This window comes from Seriola dumerili, unplaced genomic scaffold (genome assembly GCF_002260705.1).
Source record: "Seriola dumerili isolate Sdu_G_001 unplaced genomic scaffold, Sdu_1.0 BDQW01000017.1, whole genome shotgun sequence".
Lineage (NCBI taxonomy): Eukaryota > Metazoa > Chordata > Actinopteri > Carangiformes > Carangidae > Seriola > Seriola dumerili.
Window position 1 is genome coordinate 14,718,720 of NW_019174272.1, and position 25,798 is coordinate 14,744,517.

The following is a 25,798-nucleotide window of genomic DNA, read 5'->3' on the forward strand; positions in this document are numbered from 1 at the left end:
GTAGTCTCATTTAGACACTTGTTAGCAACCGGGATGTAAAACCTTAAAGAAATCAGGACTGAGGTTTTTACTGCCTGATTCTCTGTTATAGAATAAAATGTGAAAATGTCTTGAGCTTGTGTTAAACACAGACTTTATTTCAGCCATTTAACCAAAAACTCATTTAAAGAACCAGAGACTTCAGGACCTAGGAACAGGGAGTGATAAATTGCAGCTAATTTCCAGGTTTCAGTACTCACGCCTGCAGAACTCTGTAGGTCCATGGGTGGTGTTTGACCAGGTCTCATTCACAATGATTAGCGGTCTATTAGTCTGTATGTTTGAATCACCCATTACTACGGCTGAACTTTAAAGACATGGCTGTCAGAAGAAAAATATGACTTAAAGTTAGCAACTAGCAGGAACGCATAAATCAGTTTACTAGACTATTGTTAGTCTTCCTTACTTTGACTTGAATACTGAATACTGAAATAATGACAAAGTATATGTTTACTGGTGACTCGGATGAAAGGTCTTAAACCTGACAGAAAGTTATTTTACAGATTCTTTTTATTGATTTGTTGGTCTGGCACAACAGGAAGTAACTGGGTAACATGACAACAGGTGACTGGTAAAATATACTAATGTTGACCAGCAATGTTTCTTGCTAGTGTGAGGATAAACTGTGTTGTTGGTCAGACAGGATACATGAAAACATTAACTTGTGATGAGCATTTTTCAAATTTTTTTTTTTTTTATAGACTGAGCAACAAGAAAATGACAAGTAGGACAATTGATAATAAAAATAAAGCCCATGCACAAAAAATATGATAAATTCAAATACCAGTATATTAGAAACTGCTTTTCCTAACGTTACAAGTCAAATCCATATATAAAGTAAAAAACCTACAGAATTAGTAATAATTGTTAGACTTTACCATTAACTTTTATTGTGTTTGAACTGCTGTTATGTTTGCCTCACTGGAAACAGATCTGTCCTCTGTGTGATGATAAAGATCTGAACTGAACTAAACTGAACTGATCTGAACTGAACTGAACTGAAATGACTGTCCTCAGTAGCTCAGTAGTATTGCTGATCATTCCTCTTGATCAGGCAAAGTATCAATTCCTCATTAGAGGAGATTTGTCTCCTCATCACTCAAAACAGGACCTTCACCAAAAGCTCAACCCTTGCAATATTAAGATGTGGACTGAGGAGCGAGGAATTCAACCAAAGCTTTAGTCAACACGTCCTATTTTTAGCCACGAGACGTTCAGGCCACAGCAGAGTGTAGGAGAGGAGGGGATCAGGGGGCATATGTTATGGAAAACAACAAAGCCAATAAAAGGTGCCATATGTCAAGGCAACCATGTCGGGCATTAAACAGGGGTCTCCTTGGAAATTTGTTGAGGGGAGGGGAGATTACAGCAAAGCTGCTTAGGAGACTAATTAAAGCCTGATGAAACGAAGACAAAGGTGATACAAAACACTGTGCATTTTTTCCAAATGACATGTATTTCATTCCACTAGTACAATGCACAATAAACTCATCACATATTACTAACAGCCAGCAAAGATAAAGGAAAACTCAGAAATATGACCCTATTAACTTTGCATGGCACATGAGCAACAGGTTCACCTCCACGTGTAGGAGGTGGTCCACACTGATCCAGCAGCGATGAGCCCCTCGGTCATTACATTTGTCCAGTCTTATATCATTTACAAATCTATAAGGAAATATCACATTCAACATTGTAGCTTCCTTAAATTAATCTAATCACATGATGAGCAGCAGGTGCAGCCTGTGTTTTTAAAGTTGGTCAATTGCACATCCGATGACATTGAAGTTATAATCTGTAACTTTTTCGCATTAAAATGTCTAAAAACAACTAGACCTATGTTCTATATGTTGTTGAGTTGTGTTCTTACATTATCACAAATGTTTCCATCAATTCTCAAACCAGAGAAATCTGTGATTTTAATTGGTCTCCTCTCAGTGACATCATATCCTCTATGATCATGTGTCAGTGTGTTTGTCTGACAGAAGCTCAACATTGACTTTTATCTAGTTTTAAGCCACATACACTTTTTACACCTTGGTGGTTTTCAGCTCTATACTTGAACCAGATGAAGGATTTTAGTCGTCGGACGTCTGGATCTGAAGTTATCAGAGAAACAAGCTGAGGAAATGTTAGACAGCTCAGCTCCCAGCTGCTGGAGACGTCCTGTCCTGTGTCACTGAAGCGTGTCGGTGAATCTCTGAGTTTTAAAGTCAAACTGCTTCATGGGTGTTTCTACTGGTTTTAATCCCCTGGTGTGTTTGTTATGGAGAGGAGGACACCTCTGTGGATGATTCAGCTGCTGGTAAAAACCTCAAAAAATTGTTCAGGCTTGTAACCCTCAGAAATCACTCTTTTGAGAACCAAAAGGAAATTCCATATTTTTTATAATTTATATTAGAATTGTTTCATTATTTGAGACAAGGAAATCATTCTCATTTGTAACCCTCAAAAATAACTTTATAGATCATTCTTTTGAAAACTAGGAGCGAATTAGACATTTTTAAATTTGTATTATTGTTGTTCAATGATTTAACCCCAACAATAGAAACATGTCTCCTTTTAATCCCTTTCAATCTTTTTGTTCAATAAACTTACAAACTTTTCCCAGATCAGATTTGCTCTCCTCTATTGAAAAAACCTTATGGACTCAGTCTGGAGTGACTTTGATTTAGCTCTGAACATTATTTATAATATTTTATAATAAACTAAATCATTAAATTTCATAGCATAAGTTTATGATGATGATGCATGCATGATTTATGTGATCATAGTAACCAGCTTTATTAATAATATGTATGGCTCATTTTTGTAGTAAAATTATTGAATTTATACTTGTTTTAAAGGTCGACTTCCACACAATAAGTTATAAAGGAAAATATAAGTGAGCAGTAGATTAAATACAAGGCCTTATAATTTGATGTATCGCTAGATTCATACAGAATTTCTATTGACATGTATAGCCTTTTTTTAATATACTCAATGTGTTGTTTCCATGTTAATTTATGATGAATCACAAAAAAAGTGTATCTTAAAAATGTGACTTAAAAGAAGTCAATGTTGAGCTTCTGTCAGACAAACACAACACTGACACATGATCATAGAGGATATGTTTGAGCCCTTTCATTTATCTGCTGGTTCGGGTCCCTTACCCTGAAAAACAGAAACAGGTTGGGAAGCATTGTGAGACAAAGCTAGAGCCATAAAAAAGGCCGTTAGTCCTGCCTGACCCCAGCCCCATGGTTTGAGAATTGATGGAAACATTTGTGATAATGTACGAACACAACTCAACAACATATAGAACATAGGTCTAGTTGTTTTCAGACATTCTAATGCGAAAAACCCATATGCAAATGTACATATATTGAATTTCTATATATTACATACTGTATATGTACATATAAAATAAAAACAGATATGTAAAAATTGTATATGAAACTTATGAATTATAAGCTGGAACAATTTCATATACTGACATATACAAATGTGTATGTTTATGTATGTATGTTTATATTGTAGACAGATGTTACATAAATATATATCCATCCCAAAGCCTGTCAGTATATGTTGATATAAACAGTAGAGTTTAAAATTAATGAGATAAGTACCTAAACATATGTAATTTTATATGTATGTTGTTTTAATAAACTTGCATATATGAATTAAATATATATCATAAACATATATGGTCGCAACATGTTATACCATATAAGAATTTGTACACAAATACATACACACATTTTTACTGTGGGCATTTCATATACGTATGTTATAAATGCATATCTTCATACAGTATATCCAGAGAATGTCTATATGTGATACACATATATCACATATGTCATATATTATATTTGTGTATGATTTGTTGGTATGGTATGTTTGTGTAGGAAGTTACAGATTTTAACTTTAATCTCAGAACTCAAATTTCTTTGTCACCATTAACACCAGAGCAAAGTGAAACATACCAGAGCTGAATATAATGAAATTGTCTTGCAATAAGTTCAGATTCACATTTTGCTAGAGGGAATAAATCAAATGTGAAATAATCAAACACAGCGTCGACTAACAGATATGAAAACATTAATAAAGGATTAATAGTGGCTCCAGGTGTATCAGGCCCTGGTCCACATGAAGCCCTGAACCTGCAGCACCTCTCCTGGGTTCTCTCCTGCCGCTAGTGGGCAGACGGAGCAGAGGGGACTGCAGCACTACATTCCTCCTGTCAAACACTGACAGGAGCCAGCTGGAGGCTGAGAGCTTACCACTCTGCCCGGGCTGGGCTGCAGACAGGAGAGGAGAAGGGGGTGTGAGGGAGGGAGGGATTCAGGGAGGGATGGAGGGAGAGAGAAAGAGAGGGAGGTAAAGAAAAACTGGGCAGGGCAGCATTTTAATCAGTCCTGCCTGTGTGCCCGGTGAAAAGTGGAGGAGTGACAGCATTTCTGCTTTGTAAGCTAAAGAGAGAGAGAGAGGCAAAGAGAAAGAGAGAGAGAGAGCGAAAGAAAGAGAGAGAGAGCACCTGGCTGTGTCATTCCTACCACCCAGCAGTGTGAGGAGTGTGTTGGCCGTTGACTCGGTGGATCATGGAGGGAAGGAGGTTGATGCTGCTGCTGCTGTGCTGCTGCTGTGGGCCCTGGGGGCTGACAGGTACAGTATGGTACAGCACTTTTTCACAACAGCAAAAGAAAGTTGGCCGCTCGTGTGTAACCAATGGCGACGTCTTGGCAGAGAGAGGATGAACAGCTTTAGGGTTCCTCGGGTGTAGAGTATTTTAAAGGACTATGTTAATGCAAGTTGACTGCTGCTGCCAGGGCTTAATGTTGAATGCAGTTTGATGAGGCAGCTCTGACCACAGACACCAGACACACACACACACTGCGCTGAGGTGTGTTTTCTTAATGTTACATGTACAACAGACAAAAGTCAAATCCTGTCTTTTAAACATGTATTTGTGTGTGTGTGTGTGTGTGTGTGTGTGTGTGTGTGTGTGTTCGTGAGAATGGGTGCGAGTGAGGCATAGAGAGCAATATTTTAACGTCCAGCTGATTCAATCAGTTTGACATAAACAAGTTTAATTGTATTAAGGAAGAATACAAATCCAATTCTCCTCTGTTTGCTCAAATTAAAGCTGTTTCCTCCCATCATTTCCTCATCTGCAGATGACACTGATGGAAATATTCATGAATTGGCTCAAACAAATCTGCCTGTTCATGGGTAGCAACACATGCACAAAGAGCTCTGAGTCTAATTAACACATTTACTGTAGTTTGACTTTCCCACTGCAGCCCCCTGTCTTTTGATTGATTTAAGTGATTAAATAATTTAACAAAATATGACTTCCATTTTGAAGCTGAACCACTGTCATTGCAGTAGTAACTGTGTCTCCTCTTGCAGGCGTCCACTGTGAGGTGGACATTAACGAGTGCGACAGCCATCCCTGCCAGAACGGCGCCTCGTGTGAAGATGCCGCCAACGCCTATAGGTGTCACTGCCCGCCACCAGAGCCCGACCAGGAGCCGTGGGGTGGGCGAGACTGTGACGTCCGCCTGGTTGGCTGCCAGCAGCACCAGTGCCAGCACGAAGCAGGTTGTGTCCCCATGTTGACGGACGATGGGGAGCAGAGCTACGCCTGCCTGTGTCCGCCTGGCTGGAGCGGAGAACGCTGCAACACCTCCACAACCTTCTCCTTTAACTCAGAGGGCTACATCCACATGCAGCTGCCTGTTTCCAAAAACAGGACGAGGAGAGAGGCTGATGACCACGGGCTCCACATGCAGCTCCGCTTCAAGAGCACTCTGCCTGACATGGTGCTGTACTACCGGGGAACTGTGGAGCAGTTCGTCTCCCTGGAGCTCGTCAGTGGCTCCCTCCAGGCCTGGGTGAAGGCGGGGAAGGTTCTGCATGTTGTTTACCCCGGACCAGTCAATGACGGAGAATGGCACCAGGTCTCTGTGACCATGGACGAGAGGCTGGTTCTGTCTATAAAAGGACCCGGCTGTGAGGAAGGGTGTCGAGTGAAGAACGAGGGCCACAACCATCTGATCTTCCTCCAGCCCAGCTCCTTTCAGCAGCTGTATGTGGGAGGGGCTCCGCAAGAGTATTTAGCCCATACAACCAGTGGGAGGGGCTTTGTCGGCTGTATGGAAGACCTTTATGTTGACCATAAGCTGCTTCTGCCCCAAGACCTCATCAGAGAGGAGAACCACGGCCTGGAACTGGGATGCACCAAAACAGACTGGTGTCAGGAGGACCCCTGTCTTCAGCGAGGGCAGTGTGTGGACATGTGGGTTCGTGCCAGCTGTCAGTGTCAGCGGCCCTTCTATGGAGAGAGCTGTGAGAGAGGTAGAGTATGACAGGATACCACACAGGTTCACTGGCATACACCCAACCTTTAAGTCAGTGGTAGTCAGGTGGGATCTTGCCCTCATGACCAATACTAGAGACAACTAAAAACTAATGTCTTATATCCCTCACGCACAGACTCACATCAGACAAAAACGTGAGTCATGATTCAGTCAGACCTAAACACACAGACATTAAAACACCACTGCAAATAAACCTCCATAAGTCTCATTACAGACCAGAGAAGGAGAAGCTCCTCAGTCAGTGATCAGTGATATTTGTCAGTTCATCAATGATACATAACAAACAGGAAGTTACAATGAATTAATTTAGTACACTTCATTTTACAAAATGTAAACAAACATGGGCTGAAAAAAAAACAAAGAAAAAGTGTTATATCTGTTCTGTTATCAGAAGAGTTTCTATCACTGCATGTGGCCTACAGCTGATCTGATGTAAACAAACTGACGGATAATGATTGGGTGGTGTGGTGGTGAAGGGGGGCAGGGGTCTGTGTATTTGATTAAGTTGCATTTGGAGCAGATTTACTGAGTGACGTTGTGTTGCTTGAACTTGGGCTGCACAATATGCAAAAAAAATCATATTGCAATATGAGCCACAGTTTCAGTTTGAATGATCATTTTTTCACTTTTTTTGGTTTTGTTGGTCTTGTACCAAACAAACATGTTCCTTTACGTCTGGAGAATATGATTTGTCTCTGTAGCACCACAACACTTATGGTGCTAACAATGCACAACAATGTAACACATTTGCCTTTATCAGAAAAACAGCAGCTCCTGTGATTTGGATATTTCACTTGGCTAGATCTAGTTTGTACAGACGAAATTCTCTGAACCTTTGGGTGAGCTGCTGGTAACTCACGAGCCACGTGTTGGAGACCTCTGGTCTAGACAAAGCTGGATGAATCAAAGACTGAGTTTCTTTATCCCATTGTGCAAAATTAAAGAGTTTGGCGCAAAAATAAAAAAAACTAAAGAAAAATATCTGTTAATGTATCTTGAGAATGAGAAAACAGTCACTAACTCTGATAAATGACAATCATGAATATCTGACTCAATATTAAAGCTGCATACACTGATTTTCTTGGCAGTGGAACAAGCTGTAAACGCAACACTGTCATATTATTATCTCATAAAGTCGTTGAGGTTAATGTCTCAACAGACACATTCGGCAGAGTTCAACATTCACTCTCCTCTTGTCTCTAGTCGGGCTCCAACAGCTCCTGAGAAAACATTTACCAGCTAGTTGCTAACGTTGTCTCTGTCTGCCATCAGTGTTGGGGGGTAGAGAACTACATGTAATTAAACCAGTAGTTCAACTACATTTTGCAGTAACTTGCTGGTTTCTGCACTACATTCACATGTGAATAATGATTCAAGTATTGTTGTGTAGTTACCAACTGAAACTACAAAATGTTTTGGGTCATCAAACCCCCTTTGACCAGCCCAGGCAATGCATTGGTCAGGCAGTCACCACCACACACCTGACCTGTGTGTTTGTGCATGTGCAGAAGCCAAAGGCAGGTGTTGCTCAGTGCTCACACAACGATAAACTTCCAGAATCTCGGCTGAGGAAGAATCCCCACAGTCCCACTGAACCAGTTTTTGTTCACAAAACCAAAGATGATGTTCCAGCACTTGACTGGTGGAGTATAGAAAAGTAAACTGAGTGGCAGTTTTGCTGCCATGTGACCTTATTGTTTTGTATTTTGTTATAATTTTATATGTTTCACATGTACACAGTCAATTGTATAATTTTTTTTTACAAACTATTTTGAACAACTTTTTCAAAGTAGCCTCAGTTAGCTGAACTAGTTTTCTGCCTGGCGTTGCTTTGCTGTAGTTCAACTTCTTCTAATGTGAAGTCACTGGAAGTTTGAAGCTTCCTCCACACTGTCTGCTGTTTGGTGCCGGGCAGGTTGGGTACAGTTGAAAACAACTCCTGCTGCTGCTGGAAACATTGATCTGAATGAGGCTGAAAAACTCTGTGGAGTCAAGGCAAACTGTTATGATTACTATGGGTCTAACTCCAGAAACACTGGATCACATGTCCCACAATGCAACTCAGTTGATCTTTTTGTGAGACCCTTCATTATGTCTTTTAGACACACATGTGATGTGTGTTGAAAACACTCTTTCAGAGCCACACAAGACTTTTTAAACCCAGGAAGAGCATAACTTCTGGTGACTGTGACCTGATATTTCATTAAAACTGGAAAATAAAAGAAAGTATTTCCTGATGAAGTGTAGCATGTACCAGCATGTTGGGATAAGATACTGACACCTCTGTGCTTCCCCCTCCCACCTTAGAGTACCCATCCTGGACCTTCGGCCATGAGAACACCAGCAGCTACTCTGCCTACAACATCTTGGAAAGCCATGGAAACAACTTCAGCATTTCCTTTTTGATGCGCTCCCTCAAACACAACGGTCTGCTTCTGCAGCTCAGTCGAGACGGGGACCCCTATCTGACCATCTACCTGAAGGAAGGCACCGTGGCAATCTACAGCCCTCACACCACACTGCTGTCGGAGGCCACATTCGTCACTGATGGCAACAATAATCTGGTGACTGTTAAGGTGCACAATGGCCATGTGGTCTTCCCCAAAGCAGGGAACCACCGTGCCTTAGGGAACGTGAGTGTCGAGGCAGGGGATGTGGCGTATGTTGGAGCGCTCCCTGTGGGAAACAGCATGAACGCCTGGGGTGGAAACTTCAAGGGCTGCCTGCAGGACGTCCGGCTGGACCACAAGCATTTGACCATGGAGGATTATCCAGAGACAGTGGAGGTTTACCAGGCAAGCACAGAGGAGAACGTGCTGCCAGGATGTCACAGTGATGACACCTGCAAGGTAAAAGAGAAATATATTCACTTTCATACAGAGCAGACAACAAGGTACCATTTTACAGTCAAACTCCCCTCATAAAGGATTTATGAATGGTTTATAGCTAGTTTATCTAATAGCTTGTTAACATTTTATACATCATTTATAAGCTGTTATAACACATTAGATAAAAAGGGAGACAGTGACCTGTTAAAATCAATCAAACAGTGAGCCCACATGTCTCTGTACTGTTCAGCCTCATGTCTCATTAGTTACTGAGCTTTCTTTGTTTTCTCCATCATCAGCATCTGTACCTGCTGCTTCATCACATGTTTGTTCAGTTACTATCAATGAACCAGCATCAGCATCTTAATGGTCAGAAAGTTTCATCAGGCAGATCAGATTGTGGCAGATCACATGATCATATCACATGACCACATTCATCCTGTAAGGCCTCAGCAGTGTTGTTTACCTTGACATGCTCTCAGCAGCCATCCACATTATAATCACAGCTGTTGATCAGATATTGACATGGAGATGCTTTCTGCTGGTTGGTCTCCTCTTCAGGACTTTAACATTCAGGTAGAACACAGGTGGGAACCTTCCTTTACTTGAACTGCTGACCCATTCTTTGTTCCACTGTTCAGATCTCTCCATCATCTTCATGTTTCTTCATCTCATTTTTACAGCCATTTATTTATCAGTTACAAACATTTATAAAAGGAGTCTTAAGTGTAAAACACATCATGATGTATTACTATAAGGCTCATTGTACCAGTTATAAATAGTAGTAAGTCAATAGTCAGATTAATGAGTAGTAAACATTATATTAATGAGTTACTATAAGGCTCATTTTACCAGTTATAAATGGTAGTAAGTCATTAGTAAGAATTAAGAAACTAGTTATAAAACATTTATAAATCAGTTATAAGGGTCATCTTATTGTTAAGTGGGACCGACAAAAAAAAAAACAAGGTAAAATATATGATGATGAAAATTTACATTGAAGAATATCTAATTCTGACTTTTTGTAGAGCACAACAAAAATCTAAATAATTTCAGGGTCATATGTTATTTCCAAACAGCATTTGGATCAGGGATCTTTAGTCCTACTGCAGCTGCTGCTCAGCATTACGTGTCAAGCTTGGACAGTATAAAGTCAACGAGTTCCATTTTTACCACTAGTGAAGAAAATACTGTTCAGCAGTGGTGAACTGTGAGGAGTAGAGCTTTTAGGCCTTCACCCATTGAAGTCCCGATCCGATCTGAACTCAGGAGCCACTTGAAAATCTCAAAAATGTTGGCGACCCACATCAGACGCCGTAACAATACAAAGGCCAAATAAAGTCTTCTCACAGCACTTTTTACTTTTATAATAACCATTGAACATTCAGGACTGAACTAAAAACAGAGGAAGCTCGGTTTTTCTTTTTTGTTTGACGGAGGAGAGATTCACTTGTCGATTCACCATCTGTCTTTGACTCTTTCCTATAATTCTTCCTGTTACTAAACAGCTCTCCATTTTGATTCTCCAGTTTTTGTCATGGATGAAATCAGACTGAGACAGCACACAAGTATAGGATGTGGTCCGGGAGCGACAACATGAAAAAAACTATTTTTTAATTCAATCTTTTCACCAAAAATGTTCTGTTTTGCAAATGTTTTGTAGCCCACTTGCAAAATCTTTGTGGCCAACAGGTGGAGAACCACTGTGCTAGTTTAAATCCCTGAACAGAAAAAGGTAAAACCCATAAAATAGCTCTGGCCTTCAGCCTTCAGGAAGGACCTTTAAACCCACCCACTATAAATCAAAATGGGATTGGTTTATTATTATTATTTATTGCCACTTCCTAAATGAGCACATGCAGCAGTGTGGGCTTCAGGCCTCCTGTCCCGGTTATGAACTCCTACCCAGTGAGTGAACCAGCTGACTGAACAAACGTGATAGAAAATGGGGATGAAATTAGAATTAGGAGAGAATAATTATTTGATTAAAGATATTGTTTTATTCTGGTTGTTTTTTTGAAATAACAGCTTTATCAGAAACTTAATATGAAACTATACTGGGTGTGCAAGGTTTGAACTGTTGGTAGTGCTAGATGTAAATTTACCATAACAGCCTGGGGTCTAAACAAAATTTCATTACAGTCCACAGGTAGACTGACACACTGACACACTAACATCACTATGGCATGGCTACATTACATACTGAAGCAGGCTGCATCACATTACATGTCAGATATTGACAAAACTGTCTAATATTCAGTTTGAATGAAAAGCTCCATGTTTAGCCAGTGCGTGCCTCTAACACTGAACTCATGCTAATTGTGTTAGCACTTCGCAGTGCTGTCTGATAGCTGGGCTGCACTGTAATGCCTCATCCCTATTAACATTGTTCAGGTTTTGAATCCCTTTGATCTGCGAGTTAGCGCTCAGTCCTCTCTGCAGCTTTAAAACTCGCGGTCGCATCAGGTAACAGATTTTACAAGTCATCATGTAATCCATCCATCTGTGTTTATCTGTGCGCAGGATGAGCCCTGTTTCAATGGTGGACAGTGTCAGGTCACCTGGAATGACTTCAAGTGTGACTGCTCCATTAACTACTCAGGCCGACTGTGTGAGACACGCCTGTGGTGCGTCGACAACCCATGTTTTGATGGCGTGCGCTGTGTGGACCTGCAGGACGGTTATGAATGTGAGTAATCCCTCTGTAGTGATTATCTCTCTTTATGAAGGCAGAGCAAATGATTGCACAGTCAGGTAGAGTCAGGTTTATTTGTTTATCTCTCAGTGTTTTATAAGACTTACAGTTTCTGAATGATCATTTAACCTCAGACCCTCTGACATCAAAGGAAAAACTTCTTAATACAAGAGAGGTAAGAAAAGATGCACGAAGGAGGAGCTGAGAAGAAAGATCCTACAACATACTAAAATATATAAACATCAAGATGAACATCACTTTTTAATTTCATGTGGCTACAGTGGGATTTGAGCTCCTGACTGTGCTAGTTGTAAATTTTGGACTCCTTAAGAAACTAGGCAAGGTCCTCTATAGGCTAAACATTATTTTTAAATGTTGCTATAGACTGCTGACCGCTGTGTCCCAGTTCATAGACCGCATCCTTCAGAGGACTTGGTCTGTGACGGTGTGGCCCCTTGTAGCCGTAGACTGTGAAAGCTGAACCAAAATGAGACGGTCTGGTCTACAGAGGATTTTCACTGTGTGTCTCCAGCTGTTTCCACCCTTACCATTTCATTGCAAAGAACGGCTCCTGTTGCCCAGCAACCTTGACTTTTATTCACAAAAACGTATGGTCCTTGGTTTTAGCAATTTTAACAGTTGTACCGTTGAAACCCAATGCTTACATTTAACAGTGTAATCCTCGGGCTCTCTGTCAGTGTTGTTTGCTTTCATGACCAGCGTGCAAAGAATCGTGGGATAGGTTGGACTAACAGTAAAAGAAGGACACATTTGAGCGAGCCTTCAAAATGAGACCGCCTTGTCGCACCATTGTGATGAAATTGGTCTTCAAATGCAGCCTCTGCAGTATACGGCCCCTGAACCAGGACACAGCTGATGACATTGATTGTGGAATGCATTGTGGGATATTTTGGCACCATGCCTACAATTATATACTTTTCTGTAGAAAATGTCATGAAGTCTGAGTTTGATTTTTGAGTTTTGGAATGTTTCTGCTTGACAGCTAGCTTTTGATGGGATGTTACCCACAATGCATCCTGAAACTTGTGTAACTGGCTGGTCAAAATCCAAGATGGTGGTATTGCGGAAACGGCCTATTACACTACAAACTATACTTTGAGAATTTAATGTTGCACTCTCAAAACATTGGGGGAAACAGATTAAAATAATCTGAGAAGTCGCATAATGCAACTTGATAGCTCAGTATTTCATTAGATCTGTGCATGGTGAACGCCCATGTCTTTCAAGCTCCACGAGTAAGGGTGGTGGGAGCACCGGGCCATTTCCCTGCCCCGTGAACCAGTTTAACCAGATAATAACAGCAGGAAAGAGTTTATGAACCTTTTCTATCACCTCACCTGTGTGTGATGCTGCGTCACTGAACTGTGTGTGTCCACACTGTTACTGCGATTATAAGCTATTATTATTTAACATTTCTTCACATTTATTGGTCAGTCACAAATTGTATTTTATAATCTGGATAACTTTCTTCCTAGATGTATGGTTGTCCTGAAGGTCAACACACTAAAACTTCAGAAAACATCTCCATCAGTTTGACAGCACATGAGCTGCAAATACTCACAACACAACACAAGTGTTTCCAGGGGACACAAGTGGGGTCGAGTGCAACTCCTTTTGCTGCATTTCATTTGCCCTCTCTCTCTCTCTCTCTCTCTCTCTCTCTCTCTAGGGCAAAAAATACCTTAAAAAAAAGAAGTGATGAACCTGCTGGGAAACACTCGCTGTTCAATGCCCAGTTGTAACTTTTTCAAGTTAAAAGCATTGAACAAGTGTGTCTCAGCCAGGTTCAGTATGTTTTAGTGTCCCCTGGAAACACTTGTGTTGTGTTGTGAGTATTCGCAGCTCATGCGTTGTCAAACTGATGAAGATGTTTTCTCAAGTTGCATGTGTTTTCTTCAGTTGCAGTGTGTTGAGCTCTCATGCCCACCGTACAGATGGACATAGTGGCCAAATTTAAAACTAGTCTGGTACCTGTTACATCAGCAAACGGTTAGCATACAGAATTAGCAGTCTGATGGTTTGTGATGTTACTGGCCTGAAGTATTGTTTCAGTCCGCCCTTGGTGACTTTCCTTTAGCCCAAACTGAGAACACATCATCAGACAAATCTCCCCCTGATCCACAGAAGACCACGACAAGTGAACTGACTTTCATGTATAAAATATAAATGTTATATATTTGGAGAACACCTGCAGAGGTCTGCAAAGCAAACCCAAATAAAAGGACAACAGAGAAAGAGAGAGCGAGCTCCACTGTACAACATCAAAGCAAGAGTTCAGAGAAAGACAAAGTTTTGCCTCCTGTGACAGCAGCTCAGCTTGTGTCTTTCCAATCAATGCATTGATCATGTAATACTGGAGAAGACTTGAACACTCAGTGGTTGGTTCATTCACACCATCTCCTCCTCCCACAGGTCTAACAGAAGCCATTTTCCAGGACAACTCTCTGCAGTATTTTGCCAACAGCTCCCTGCTGAGCCCGGTGACCAGAATCACCATGGACATACGGACACGGGACGAGAACGGGATCCTGCTGCGGGCCGCCGGCAGAGCTGAGGTCTTCTGCCTGGGTCTTCTCAACTCCTCCCTGCTGGTCAAACTGGACAGCGGGGTGAGCTCAGAGCTGCTGGCCTTCACAAGTGACAGGACAGTTGCAGACGGGGTGTGGCACCACGTCCAGCTGACTATGGTTGACCCCGCACAGTCAGTGTCCCGCTGGCGCCTCACTGTGGATGGCCAGAGAGTGGGTGGCAGCTTTGGCGTTGGTGGCAACCTCAACTTCCTGAATGATACTAAAATCTGGCTGGCTGAGAAATACACTGGGTGTTTAGGGGAGGTCAGAGTGGGTGGAGTCTACCTGCCGCTCATTAGAGTACCAGAGGCCCCTCAGGTGAGCTGGTTCTCCAGACTGGGTGGACATGAGCCAATCATAGGATGTCAAGGTGCACCGATCTGTGACTCCCAGCCCTGCCTCAACCAGGGTGAATGTCTGGACCAGTTTTATGAGTTCAACTGCAGCTGCAGCTCCGGATGGGAGGGGGAGCTGTGTGAGACGGAGATAAACGAGTGCTCCTCAGGTCCCTGTGTCTATGGGACCTGTAAAGACCTATTGGCAGACTACCAATGTGACTGTGAGCCTGGATACACAGGGAAGGACTGTCAGGAGGAGCTGGACAACTGTCTCGAGTTCAGCTGTGTGAACGGAGGAAGCTGCGTGGAGATGGTGGGAACTCACACGTGCTTATGTCCTCCTGGATATGTCGGCAAGCGCTGCCAGTGAGTACACATCTGTCCACTTCTCTGCAACCCTAACACTTTATTGTGTTGGAAAAAGGCTGAAAACTCAGATCCTCTAGTACTTCCTGATGTGAATCATTAAATGAAAGTTACTTCTTTTTCTTTGGATGAACTATTTTTTCAGATTATTCTACAGTCACATGAATACTGTCAAATTTTAGTTGTTTTTTAATAATGAAATGTATAGAGTAGATGTATAGTGGTGGATATTAAAGGGACAATTCACTGATTTACATGTCAAAGTCAATTTATGAGGGAAATTAGTGTAAACAGATCTATAGTGTCTAATGAAGGGTTTAAGAAAAACATTTAGCACCCAAGCGTGTTGTTAAAGTGTGGCAAAACCTAATTTTGTCCCCCATTCATTTCATTGAGGAACCAGGAAAGATGTCCCTGCTTCATTGGTCCTGCAGTTTAAATGCTCCAGAGAGAAGTAAAACTACATTGAGATTGTTTTAATATTTCTTCTTATGGATCAACACTTCAATTTTAACACAGAGAAGAAAAGGGAAATACGGAGCTTTAAATGTGACTGAAGTTGAGCCAATTTGGGAGGAGGGGTTGGGATTTGATCTTTTTCTTTGAGAAAATATAGATTGTTTGCATTCTTGTTCATACACTTGAGCTGCACCACAAAATAATACAAGTAGCAGAGATGGAGGGAAACGTCTGGCTGCAGTGAAATCAAGGAAAAAGTATTTCAATTCATGAATATAATTCAACAGCATCAGAGACTAAATCCTCCAGAGTGATCTCAACACGTCTCTGAAAGAAGGTTCAACATTAACTGAACATCACCAACTATCACCTTCGTGAAAGAGGATTTATTGTAGGGCTGTTGTATCAGACTACATTAGTTTGGGTTACTTGTTCCGAATAAGCTGGAAACTGAGTGTTGATTGTAATAGAGAGTGTGTGTTCATGTGTCCAATAGGTGGCGTTTCCCTCCAGTGGCATGTGATGCAAAGACAGAGTGTCTTAATGGAGGGATTTGTATAGGAGGCAACTCTGGAGGAAACTGCACCTGCAAGCCTGGATACACCGGTGCCAGGTGAGAGCAGCACACAGCACACACTCCTCAGCGCATACACCTGTGGCTGAGGAGAAAGTGTGTCTGAACCAGGTGTAAAGGTCAGAAGAGCATGTGTGTGTGAGCCGCAGCTCTGTCAGTCAGCGTTGTGTTTAAACCCTGCTGATGTGTTTCAGGTGCGAGACAGAAATAGACGAGTGTGAGTCCAGCCCTTGTCTCAACGGTGCCACCTGTCTGGACAGACTCAACCACTTCCTGTGTGTGTGTGTGCCGGGCTTCAGCGGCGCATTGTGTGAGAGCAACGTAAGTGACAGACAGTGGCTCTGAGTTGATTCACTGTCATAGCACATGCATCAGTAACTGGTTTAAAATTCATAGTTTAGATTCAGATTCTCTGAAGCTGCCACAGACCCATGATCTAGAAATAATACCACAAGGGATGGCTATACAGAATTAATATATGTTAATCTGACAGTTCCAGTGCTGTTTATAAGTGTTTTACACATACAAGTATATTAGAGAAGGAGGGAAAATAGAGTTTATCATTCAGAAGTATTGTGTACATTATGCATGATGTAAAAATGTAGAGAGGGCAACAACATTTACTGAGACAAAGATACAACACAGGAGCCTACAGTATCTATGGTAAACAAATAAAGCAAAAATATCACTTATATTTAGTATTTGTGAAAAGATGTAATAAAGAAAATGAAACTAAAATGTTTGCAGAATGTTGAGCTGAGTAGTGTTTACGTTTTATTACATTAAAAGACCAGTGTCTGGGATTTAGTGATATCTAGTGGTGAGGTTACAGATAGCAACCAACTGAACACCCCTCCCCTTCCAAGCATATAGGACAGGGGGTATTCAATGAGGATTTAAAAAGGTCCAAGGATAATAATAATACATACATTATATAAATAAATATATATATATAATATATATAATATATATATATATATATACAGTGTGTGTGTGTATATATATGGTCCTTTATCATTTCAAGAAAAATAAATGTAATAATTTATAATATATTAACTACATAAATAAGGGTTTTTGAAAAAATATAATAAAGTGCTTAATTTTACTAAATGAATAAAAGTGTAGTTTGACTTTCCATGTTTCTTCTTCATGGTTAATTCCGTCAGTCTCAACCATTTATATAACAAATAATCTCAACCCATCTTAACAACTGAACAGCTTTAATACCTTTTCTCTACCTTTCCCTCTTCTATCCCACTTTATCCACTTCTTTCTCCGATGTCGTCTTCTCTGTGTCTGTGTATATCTCACTGACTGAGTCGAGACGCCATGATTTGCTGAGTCATGTGTGCAGTGCCTTAAAGGCTAGAAGAGCTGCAGTGGTTAAAATAGAAAGACACAGTAAAGATTTAATATTCTATATTTATATATATTAATAATAGTTTGGTCTGGTCTGGGTCTGGGTCTGGACAGCGGTCTGCCTGTTAGTGATCTCTGCTGTAGGAGAATCTGGGGTGGTCTTCAGGTAACGTAACAGAGAAGCCCACTCTGGAGCCAGGGTTAGTAGGAAGGGCATCCGCTCTCTCTGTAGATATGACAAGTTAATTCTAATCTAACCAAAACATAAGGATTCTTCTTTCAGGTGATTATACAGTAATGAAGACATCATTATTAATATTGTATTCCATTTCTGCCAATAGATCCCCCTAAATCCTGCACACTAGTCCTTTACGTTATATTACTTCTTCACTTCTTCTTAAATACATTTTGTATGAATGAAAAGTATAAAGTGAATATATATACATTCATCTGTGAATGTTTTACCCGTGTAATCAAGCAAAACTCAAAACTCCTCTGACATGACCTTTTAGAAAAGAGATGCAAAACATCTGGACTAAAATCCACAAATGAACAACTTCAGACTGGACTGGTTGTTTTAAACAACACTGTGCTCTTGCAGAAAGAGGAGCATAAGGAGCGGGTTCCCTGGCTTGCGGTGACCATCCCTCTGACCACGCTCTGTGTGTTACTGGCCATCCTGGTGGTGTTCTTCCTCATCATGACAGCGCGGAAGAAGCGTCAGTCGGAGGGCACGTACAGTCCCAGCTCACAGGAGGTCGCTGGTGCCAGGCTGGAGATGGGCAGTGTCCTAAAAGTTCCCCCAGAGGAGAGGCTGATCTGAGCACTGCAGCCCTGCCTCACAGCCTCACAGCCTCACACCCAGTGGGTGTATCTGTCTATAGGGCCTAGAGAACACCTGCTCTGCAGTATGATACTATGGGCTCTCCCGCCCTGCAGGGAAACGATGAAGGAAAAGGTAATGATTTATTCTCTGCCTGGAAAAACTACTGACATTGAAGCCTCGGAGGTGTACAGGTAAAGACCAGAGGCACTCAAGCTCTCACCTGTGAGGGGGAGTGGGGTCAAAGTATCTGACCCTCAATGTCCCTTAAGTGTTGACGACAATATGACGCTTCATTTGTAAGGGACCAAAATCAAGTGAGGACTGTACTGAGGAGAAGCACCAATCCTGTGGGCACTGAGCAATGTAGCCTATTCACACAGACTGAAAATCACTGACTACTCTTCAGCCACGTAAGGGCAAGTAATTCATCTTTTATGGTTTAGCCTTATTTGAATTCAAAGCCGTCCTCTGAAGATTCCACATCTGACTGTTTGGGCAAGACAAGGGTGAAAAGGAAACTGCAGAGGGAGAAAAATATATCTGAAACTAATTCTGTCAAATTCCATTTTAATTTGCATGAGAATAAAGTACATAATATTATCAGGGGAACCTTTTCTACACCAGTATGTTCATTGTAGGAGTATTAGTTACATACAAGGGGTGTCTGGTTGAGACAGAAACTAATTTAAATTCTGTCTTTATCTTGTTAGAGCTCCCTTGATGATGCTGATCCCGCATGACTTCATCTCTTCTGCCATTATGGGTTTTGCAACTAGATTTTTATCTCCTTCCACAGCAAATTTGTGATTTGAACTTTTTGGTCTGAAGGAACGTACATTCTGTTTTTCTTTGCTGAATGAGAATTTTTTTTTTATTTGTACATATTGTCTTGAGCACTGGTTCTTAATAATGATGTCCATTGCTGTATTATATTGTCAATGTGCACTGTATGGCTAACAGGCTAACCACTTTACCTACTTTTTTGTTACTAAGTATCCCATGATTGTTTTATCCATGTCTTTGTGTTGTGTATAATGTGTTACAAAAGTTCAAGTCACTGTATTTTCTTTTTTTTTTATATATATATATCTTCAACGGAAACTGCATTTAATTGTGGTACTCTTTTTGTCCTGGTCAAAGTCGATCACATCAGTATTTGTGGACATAAAATGTCCACCTGAATTGGAGCTAATTTAATGGAATAATTCAACAGTTTTTATTAAATTCTTTGCAAGACAGAGATAAGAAGATCTAAACATATCTCTGAAAGTGTTAAATACAGACTTGGAAGCAGTTATAGTTAGCCTAGCTTAACATAAAAACTGAACACAGGGGGAGCAAACATCAACCTCCAAGGCTGAAAAATGAAGCATGAACACTGAAGTATTAAAACCTGCAGTTCCTCTAATGGCCACTAGAGTCTGGCTCCAACAGTGAGTCAGTCCCCAGGGACTCCCATGTTAAAATGTCCAACTTTACAGCAGAAATAAACATGTTTACAGCCTGGTACAAAAACAGTTTTGGTCTCTAGAGCTAATTTCCTCCTTCATGACACCTGTTTATATAACTCACCTGTTCACATTTTATTTAAGCTTTGGAGAATTGAAGGCGTGGCCTCTTTGAGTGACAGGTTGGTGAGCTTATGCTTGCTACAAACCAGTATTTACCGAAGTCTCAGCTCCACACACTCCCCTCCTCTTTGACCATTTTTGGAATAGCTCAGAGTTAGGGGTTTAGTCAGGTGCTGCCAAGATGGTGACAGTAGACAGCTCAGTGTGAGCTAAGAAAACCACTCCTCAGAAAACCTGTGGGTGATGTCGCAGAGGGTGATGTCGATTCGATACCCAGACCTGGTTCAGAGTGATAAACAGCAACATCTCTGAAGCTTGCTTCTCAACTCTTTTAATCTGCACACAAACAGAAATTTACAAATAAGCTAATGAATATTTGTAATTATAGGGGAAATATTTCTTGGCAAAAAGCATACTTTTGAACTTTGGACAGAGCCAGGCTAACTGTTTTGCCCTGCTTTCAGTCTTTGTGCTAAGCTAGGCTAACCATGTCTTGACTGTAGCTCATAAAAACTAAATATATTGTTTTATATGTAAAAACTATCATCTTATGTAGCTGCTCCAGATAAACCTACTTTTTATCCTTGAGATACTGTTTCACAAATACTGATCAGACTGACCTTGACCTTAATAGTAACATAAAGGATTCTTCATTTGAGTTAAGAAACCTTAAACCGAGACTTAGCCCTTAAAGTGTCACGTCTGTACTCCAGTCCCACCACTCACTTGCCTTTCACTCTGTACTCACCAGTGCTGCTGCCTTTACCATACCAGTTAACCAGTTAACCAGGATGCTTTCACAGTTAACGAAAGATGCTGATCTGATAAAAGTTCAGACTGACACACTGTAGAAGTTTATGAAAGGGAAGTTACATACAAGTTACAGCTGGATATGAAATAATTTATACTGGTCAATTACAGAAGCTGAGAAAGGCCATATTTGCAAATATTTTTTAATCGTGCTAACTCAAAATAACATAATGTAGTTTTCTTGAGATAACAGGATAATTACCTTGTTATCTTGAGAAAATTATTCTGTGATCTTGGCATAACAAAGCTCCATTATCTCAAGATAACGTGGTAATTATTCCATTATCTCGAGATAATGGAGCTCTGTTATAAAAGGATAAAAATATATTTATGAATATGGCCTTTCTCGGCTTCTGTAGTCAGTACTATTGAATGTAGTGTTACATGTAATTTTAAAGGGGTAACACGCAGGATTCTGATCATGATCTGTGGAGTCATTTGTGCTTTTGTGTTGGCACCAATGATTTACTTATTACTTTTAAAGTTTACATTGACTTTATTTCATCTGACCAAGTACAACAGACCCAATGTTGCTCACATGTAGCCCAGATTAGTTGCACTATATGGCCAAAAGTATGTGGACACCACTGTCCACATGTTGATGTGAATTTGTGCTGATTCTGCTTTCAAGTTTGAGGTAACATTATGTATTTGTAGTTTGGGTAGGGAGAATGTGAGAACCCTGCCCTCACAGTGCCCATCCAACACCTTTGGGATGAACTGGAACACCTACTGTGAGCCAGACCTGATCATCTAATATCACTTGTGCTCTTGTGGCTAAATGGGAGCGAATGCAGCCAGGCTTAACATGTGGAGGTTGTTATAACTGAACATTACTGCCCATGGTTTTGAAATGAAAGATTCATGAGTTAGATATGGGTGTAATGTTCTGATGTCCACATACTTCTAGCCATAAAGTGTATGTTAAGAGGTCAAGAGTTTAAAATTATATACATTATATATTTCTCTGTGTTTTTGGGCCAAAATCTACTAGAGGACAGGATACTGTAAGGGTTCACTGACAAACCGAAATTCAGTCTTGCTTGTACCTATTGCAGAGGACAATATGGCTGTAAGTTAGGCTTATGTTTCACATTTGGCAGAGAGACCCATACCTTTATTTGGGACAGGTTTATATTAGTAATAGGCTTTCTTATTTCCCCTGCCTCAAACTCAAAACTTCTTCCATATTTACCTGTTGTCATTAGAAAGTCAATGTAATGTCCATTCCCACAGCAAGGAGTCATGTCAGGTGTTCCACTTTGCCTTTTTCTCTGAATGATGTTAACAGAGAAGCAGTTGTTGTAATGAGGGAATTAGTGCTATAGTTTGCTACTAAGTTTACCATGTGAGCTACTGTAGTAGGTTACAGATGATTCCACCCCTCTTTTGTTCCTGCAGACTCAACCATTATTTGAACACTGACACATAAAATAATTTACTGTATGTCAATCTCAGGTCTCTATTGCTAAAGATGATGGAAAGACAACATGCATGAGTCTCCACACATTCAGATAAGTGGTTGTTTCTGGTTATGATTACTAAGGATGTTGCTGCTTCTCCCAACATATTACAGCTGCGTCTCTCACTGTGGCTTTATGTAGCGTTAAATTGAGATCAGAAATCACTTACAGCTCCTTTAAAATGACGGCAAGGGATGTACAGGTATGCGCACAATGAGAGAGTATGTACCTTCATGTTCTCCTGCATCAATGAAACCCAAGCATCCTGTCATTGCTCAGATATTAGAATGCTGTTCAGCGGATCGTGGTAGATTTACTATACAATGTTATATGATGCTGTGACTTAGAGACCAGATCATGCGAGCAGGACGGATGAATATCGCAGCTATATACAGAATGATTTTACACTGGAGTTGTCTATACTGTAGCTGTACCATGTACAGTTCACTGTGGATCAGTGCATGAGGAGTTCTATTCCAAAATATTACACTTCAGGAAATAGTAATTATTCAATTCTAGATTTCCAAATTTCCAGAATTCACTCACTAACACTCATAAATCAAAATGTCCTTTGTAAATATTGAGAGCCAGTTTCCATGTTCTCTCATTTTGGAATATAACTTGTCATTTGTGCTGGGAGCCCTTGTCTATATGAGGAGGATTTTATGATTTGTCTGTAAAGTAAGATGTGTACTTTCAATCAAAGTGGATAGTTACACTGTAATTATGTGTATATTGTGAGAAATGGCGCTCAAAAATGTTAGATATGAAATGTGTTTTTAAAAGTGTTCAAGGGAAAATAAAACACAAAGGAAATAAATAAGCAGGATGGGTGTTTTCATCTTGTAAAAACTCACTAAATAAAACGAACATATATACATATCATGGTTTGCCATGGCAGACATGCCCCCCCCAATGTGTTTCATCTGTGTTCAATCACTCTTGCCCCACTTGTGTCTGTGTCTGTGTCGGTTTGTCTGTAATTGTCCTCAGTGTCTGCTGTTGCTGCTGTGTTTGTCCCCGGAGTTACCAGTTTAGTCCTTGTCCTCCTCGTGCTTCTGTTTCCTGCGATCCCCTGTGTTTCCCTGTGGTTCACCAGGCTTTTGTAAGTTCTTCTGTTTAATAAACATTTTTCCTTTGTGTTGGCTGCATTTTGGGTCCAACCTTACCTCAAACCATGACAATACAGGTAGTGAGGTATAAAATAAAAAAAGGGTAGTGTTCCTTTAAAATGAATTAAATGGATGAAAGATAAATAGATTGACACAATCTTGATATAAGTTCAGTCATGGGAATTCATTAGTCATCTGTGACCCTTCACCTAATTTACACCTGTGTTTAATTTGACCAAACAAAACATGTTTGACAAAATGTGACTGACAAAGATATTTTGTTTTAAGTTGGAAAAAGAAGAAAATTTGTCATTTATATAAATGTATGGAAATATACAGAAAAACATATCAGCCTTGTTGTGACTGATGTGTATACAAGGATGTTACTGCAGTTAAAGGAAAGGACATGAACAATATAAGAAATATATAGGTATAAGAGTATTAGTCTAATTAATTTACCCTTTACAGATAGTGATTATGCACTCTTCATTTAAAATTACCAACTCATTAACTATAAGAAAAATCAACAAGCTCTTAACATGCTATTATGGTCTAGTTATGCTTGATATCTTAAAAATGTTTCTAGCTATTATTATTTGAGAGTAGTGATTTGTATTGAGGAAGTTTTGTTTTCATGCCATAGTGCCCCCTAATGGCAAAACTGCATGAAATTCATGGTCTCAGTTTGACCACAACCACTAAAGTTCAAAAGGTTGAGCTAATTGTGGGAAAATGCTACATTATATCTCGGATCAAATATATGGGCAACGTTTGGGTTCGTAGTCTTTTATGTCTAGCAAAAAAAAAAATGGCAGAAGCATTTTTATTACGCAAATGGACATGGCCTTTACTAGGGTCATGGAGAGAGAGAGAGAGTCGAGAGAGTAGTCATATGATTCATGAAGTCTTCACATAGTTCCTGGAAGTTCTTTGTGGGAAATTTGAAAACATAAATATACAGACTGAACTGTGATTTTTACTTACTTGGACTAAAAGATGAAGTGATTACATTTTGGTGGTCAAAGGTCAAACATCAAGCTCACGGTGACCCCACAAAACGTGTTTTTGGCCTTGTGAACGCCATATCTCCCTAACATCTTGAGGGAATTTCTTCACATTTGGCACAAATGTCCACTACGACTCAAGAATGAACTGATCAGATTTTGGGGGTCGAAGGAGGATAAAAGATAGCGATAAAAGATAGCATTACTTGCCTAGTTGATGTATTTTAGGTTAACCTTACCTTGGTTAAACAGCATGATGCTGTTGAGGAATGGAAAGAATGTTTCAAAATTCAGCCTTAATTTTTTTACTTTCATGGTGGTTTCAGTTATCCCATGGTAACTGAGGTTTTCAGTAATCTGAAAGGGGCTATTTGTGAGTTTTTTTTTGCCACAGAATAAGGTTTCTTGCGAGGAGCAGGTGGTGGTGACTGCGCTTGACAAGAGTTTCAGGCATTGTTGTCCTCTGCGTCCCCTCCTCCTTAGGGCAGACTGGAGGCTGCATTGAGTTGCTATTGGAAAGTGGCAAGATGGCTCAGGGCTAACCTCATGCTAACCTCAGTAGAAGAAAAGATGTGACAGAGACAAGAGTTCACATTGGTGTTTGTTTCCCCCTCTGGAGACAGCTGTTGGTGTGTGTAAAGGAATAAAGTGTGATGCTAAACTTGCAATGTTTCGTCTAGACTAGTAAGTAAACAAGTGCTAATGTGAACGTTAGCTATGTAGCAATGCCACAATTTACAAATAGCTTCTTTAATGAATGTAATCTTTACAACTTTCAGATTGGACAGAGGGAGACTGACAGGTGACTATCAATGATTGTCATGAATTCATTCAGTAAATCTGTACAACATGAATAACATGGCATAAGTAGTTTGTGCCCTTTTCTCTGTGTTGTCCTTACTACACCACATTGTCCTTACTGTGCTCTGTGAGGATGCTTCAGTCGTTCAGAAAGATGATTACAAATATGTGGCTTTCCAGCTAATGTGGAGAGGGGGAAAAATGGTTAGCTCAGGTCAGCAGGAGCAACTTCACCATTACTAAAGAAAAAAAAATATATGTGAGGTAATCAAACACTGCATTTGCACTTGTTCACAAACAAAGAAAGCACCATTGGGAAACTTAATGCTTGGTTAATTAAAAATAAGTAACAGAGAAAGGCTTGTAAAGCCCAGGGAATTGAAGTACAGGGTGAGGGTGCTGTCTCATTGCAGGCTCCATTGAATCCTCCTAGGGTTCTTGTGCTAAAAGAAGAGGGAGAGAAAGACATAGGAGAAAAGCTTAGAGACACACCCACTGTACATAGGCTTGGACAGGAAATTGCCTTAGGAGATGAGGTGTGGTCTTTGACCCGAAACTCAAGTTGTGGAACTTAATCAGTTGTGATCAACAGTTTTTGTT

General features: G+C 40.4%; 1 protein-coding gene across 1 annotated transcript in view; it reads left to right on the forward strand.

The window, feature by feature from the left end:
- LOC111230910 (protein crumbs homolog 1-like) overlaps window positions 1–18,434 on the forward strand; it is a 34,972-nt gene extending 16,538 nt beyond the window's left edge. Inside the window, exons 7-13 of the mRNA XM_022757805.1 lie at window positions 5,431–6,378; window positions 8,709–9,250; window positions 11,753–11,918; window positions 14,358–15,219; window positions 16,175–16,291; window positions 16,447–16,573; window positions 18,213–18,434. Of these exons, the coding sequence (XP_022613526.1) occupies window positions 5,431–6,378; window positions 8,709–9,250; window positions 11,753–11,918; window positions 14,358–15,219; window positions 16,175–16,291; window positions 16,447–16,573; window positions 18,213–18,434 (2,984 nt within the window). The remainder of the gene's footprint in view (window positions 1–5,430; window positions 6,379–8,708; window positions 9,251–11,752; window positions 11,919–14,357; window positions 15,220–16,174; window positions 16,292–16,446; window positions 16,574–18,212) is intronic.
- The last annotated feature ends 7,364 nt before the right edge of the window (window positions 18,435–25,798 follow it).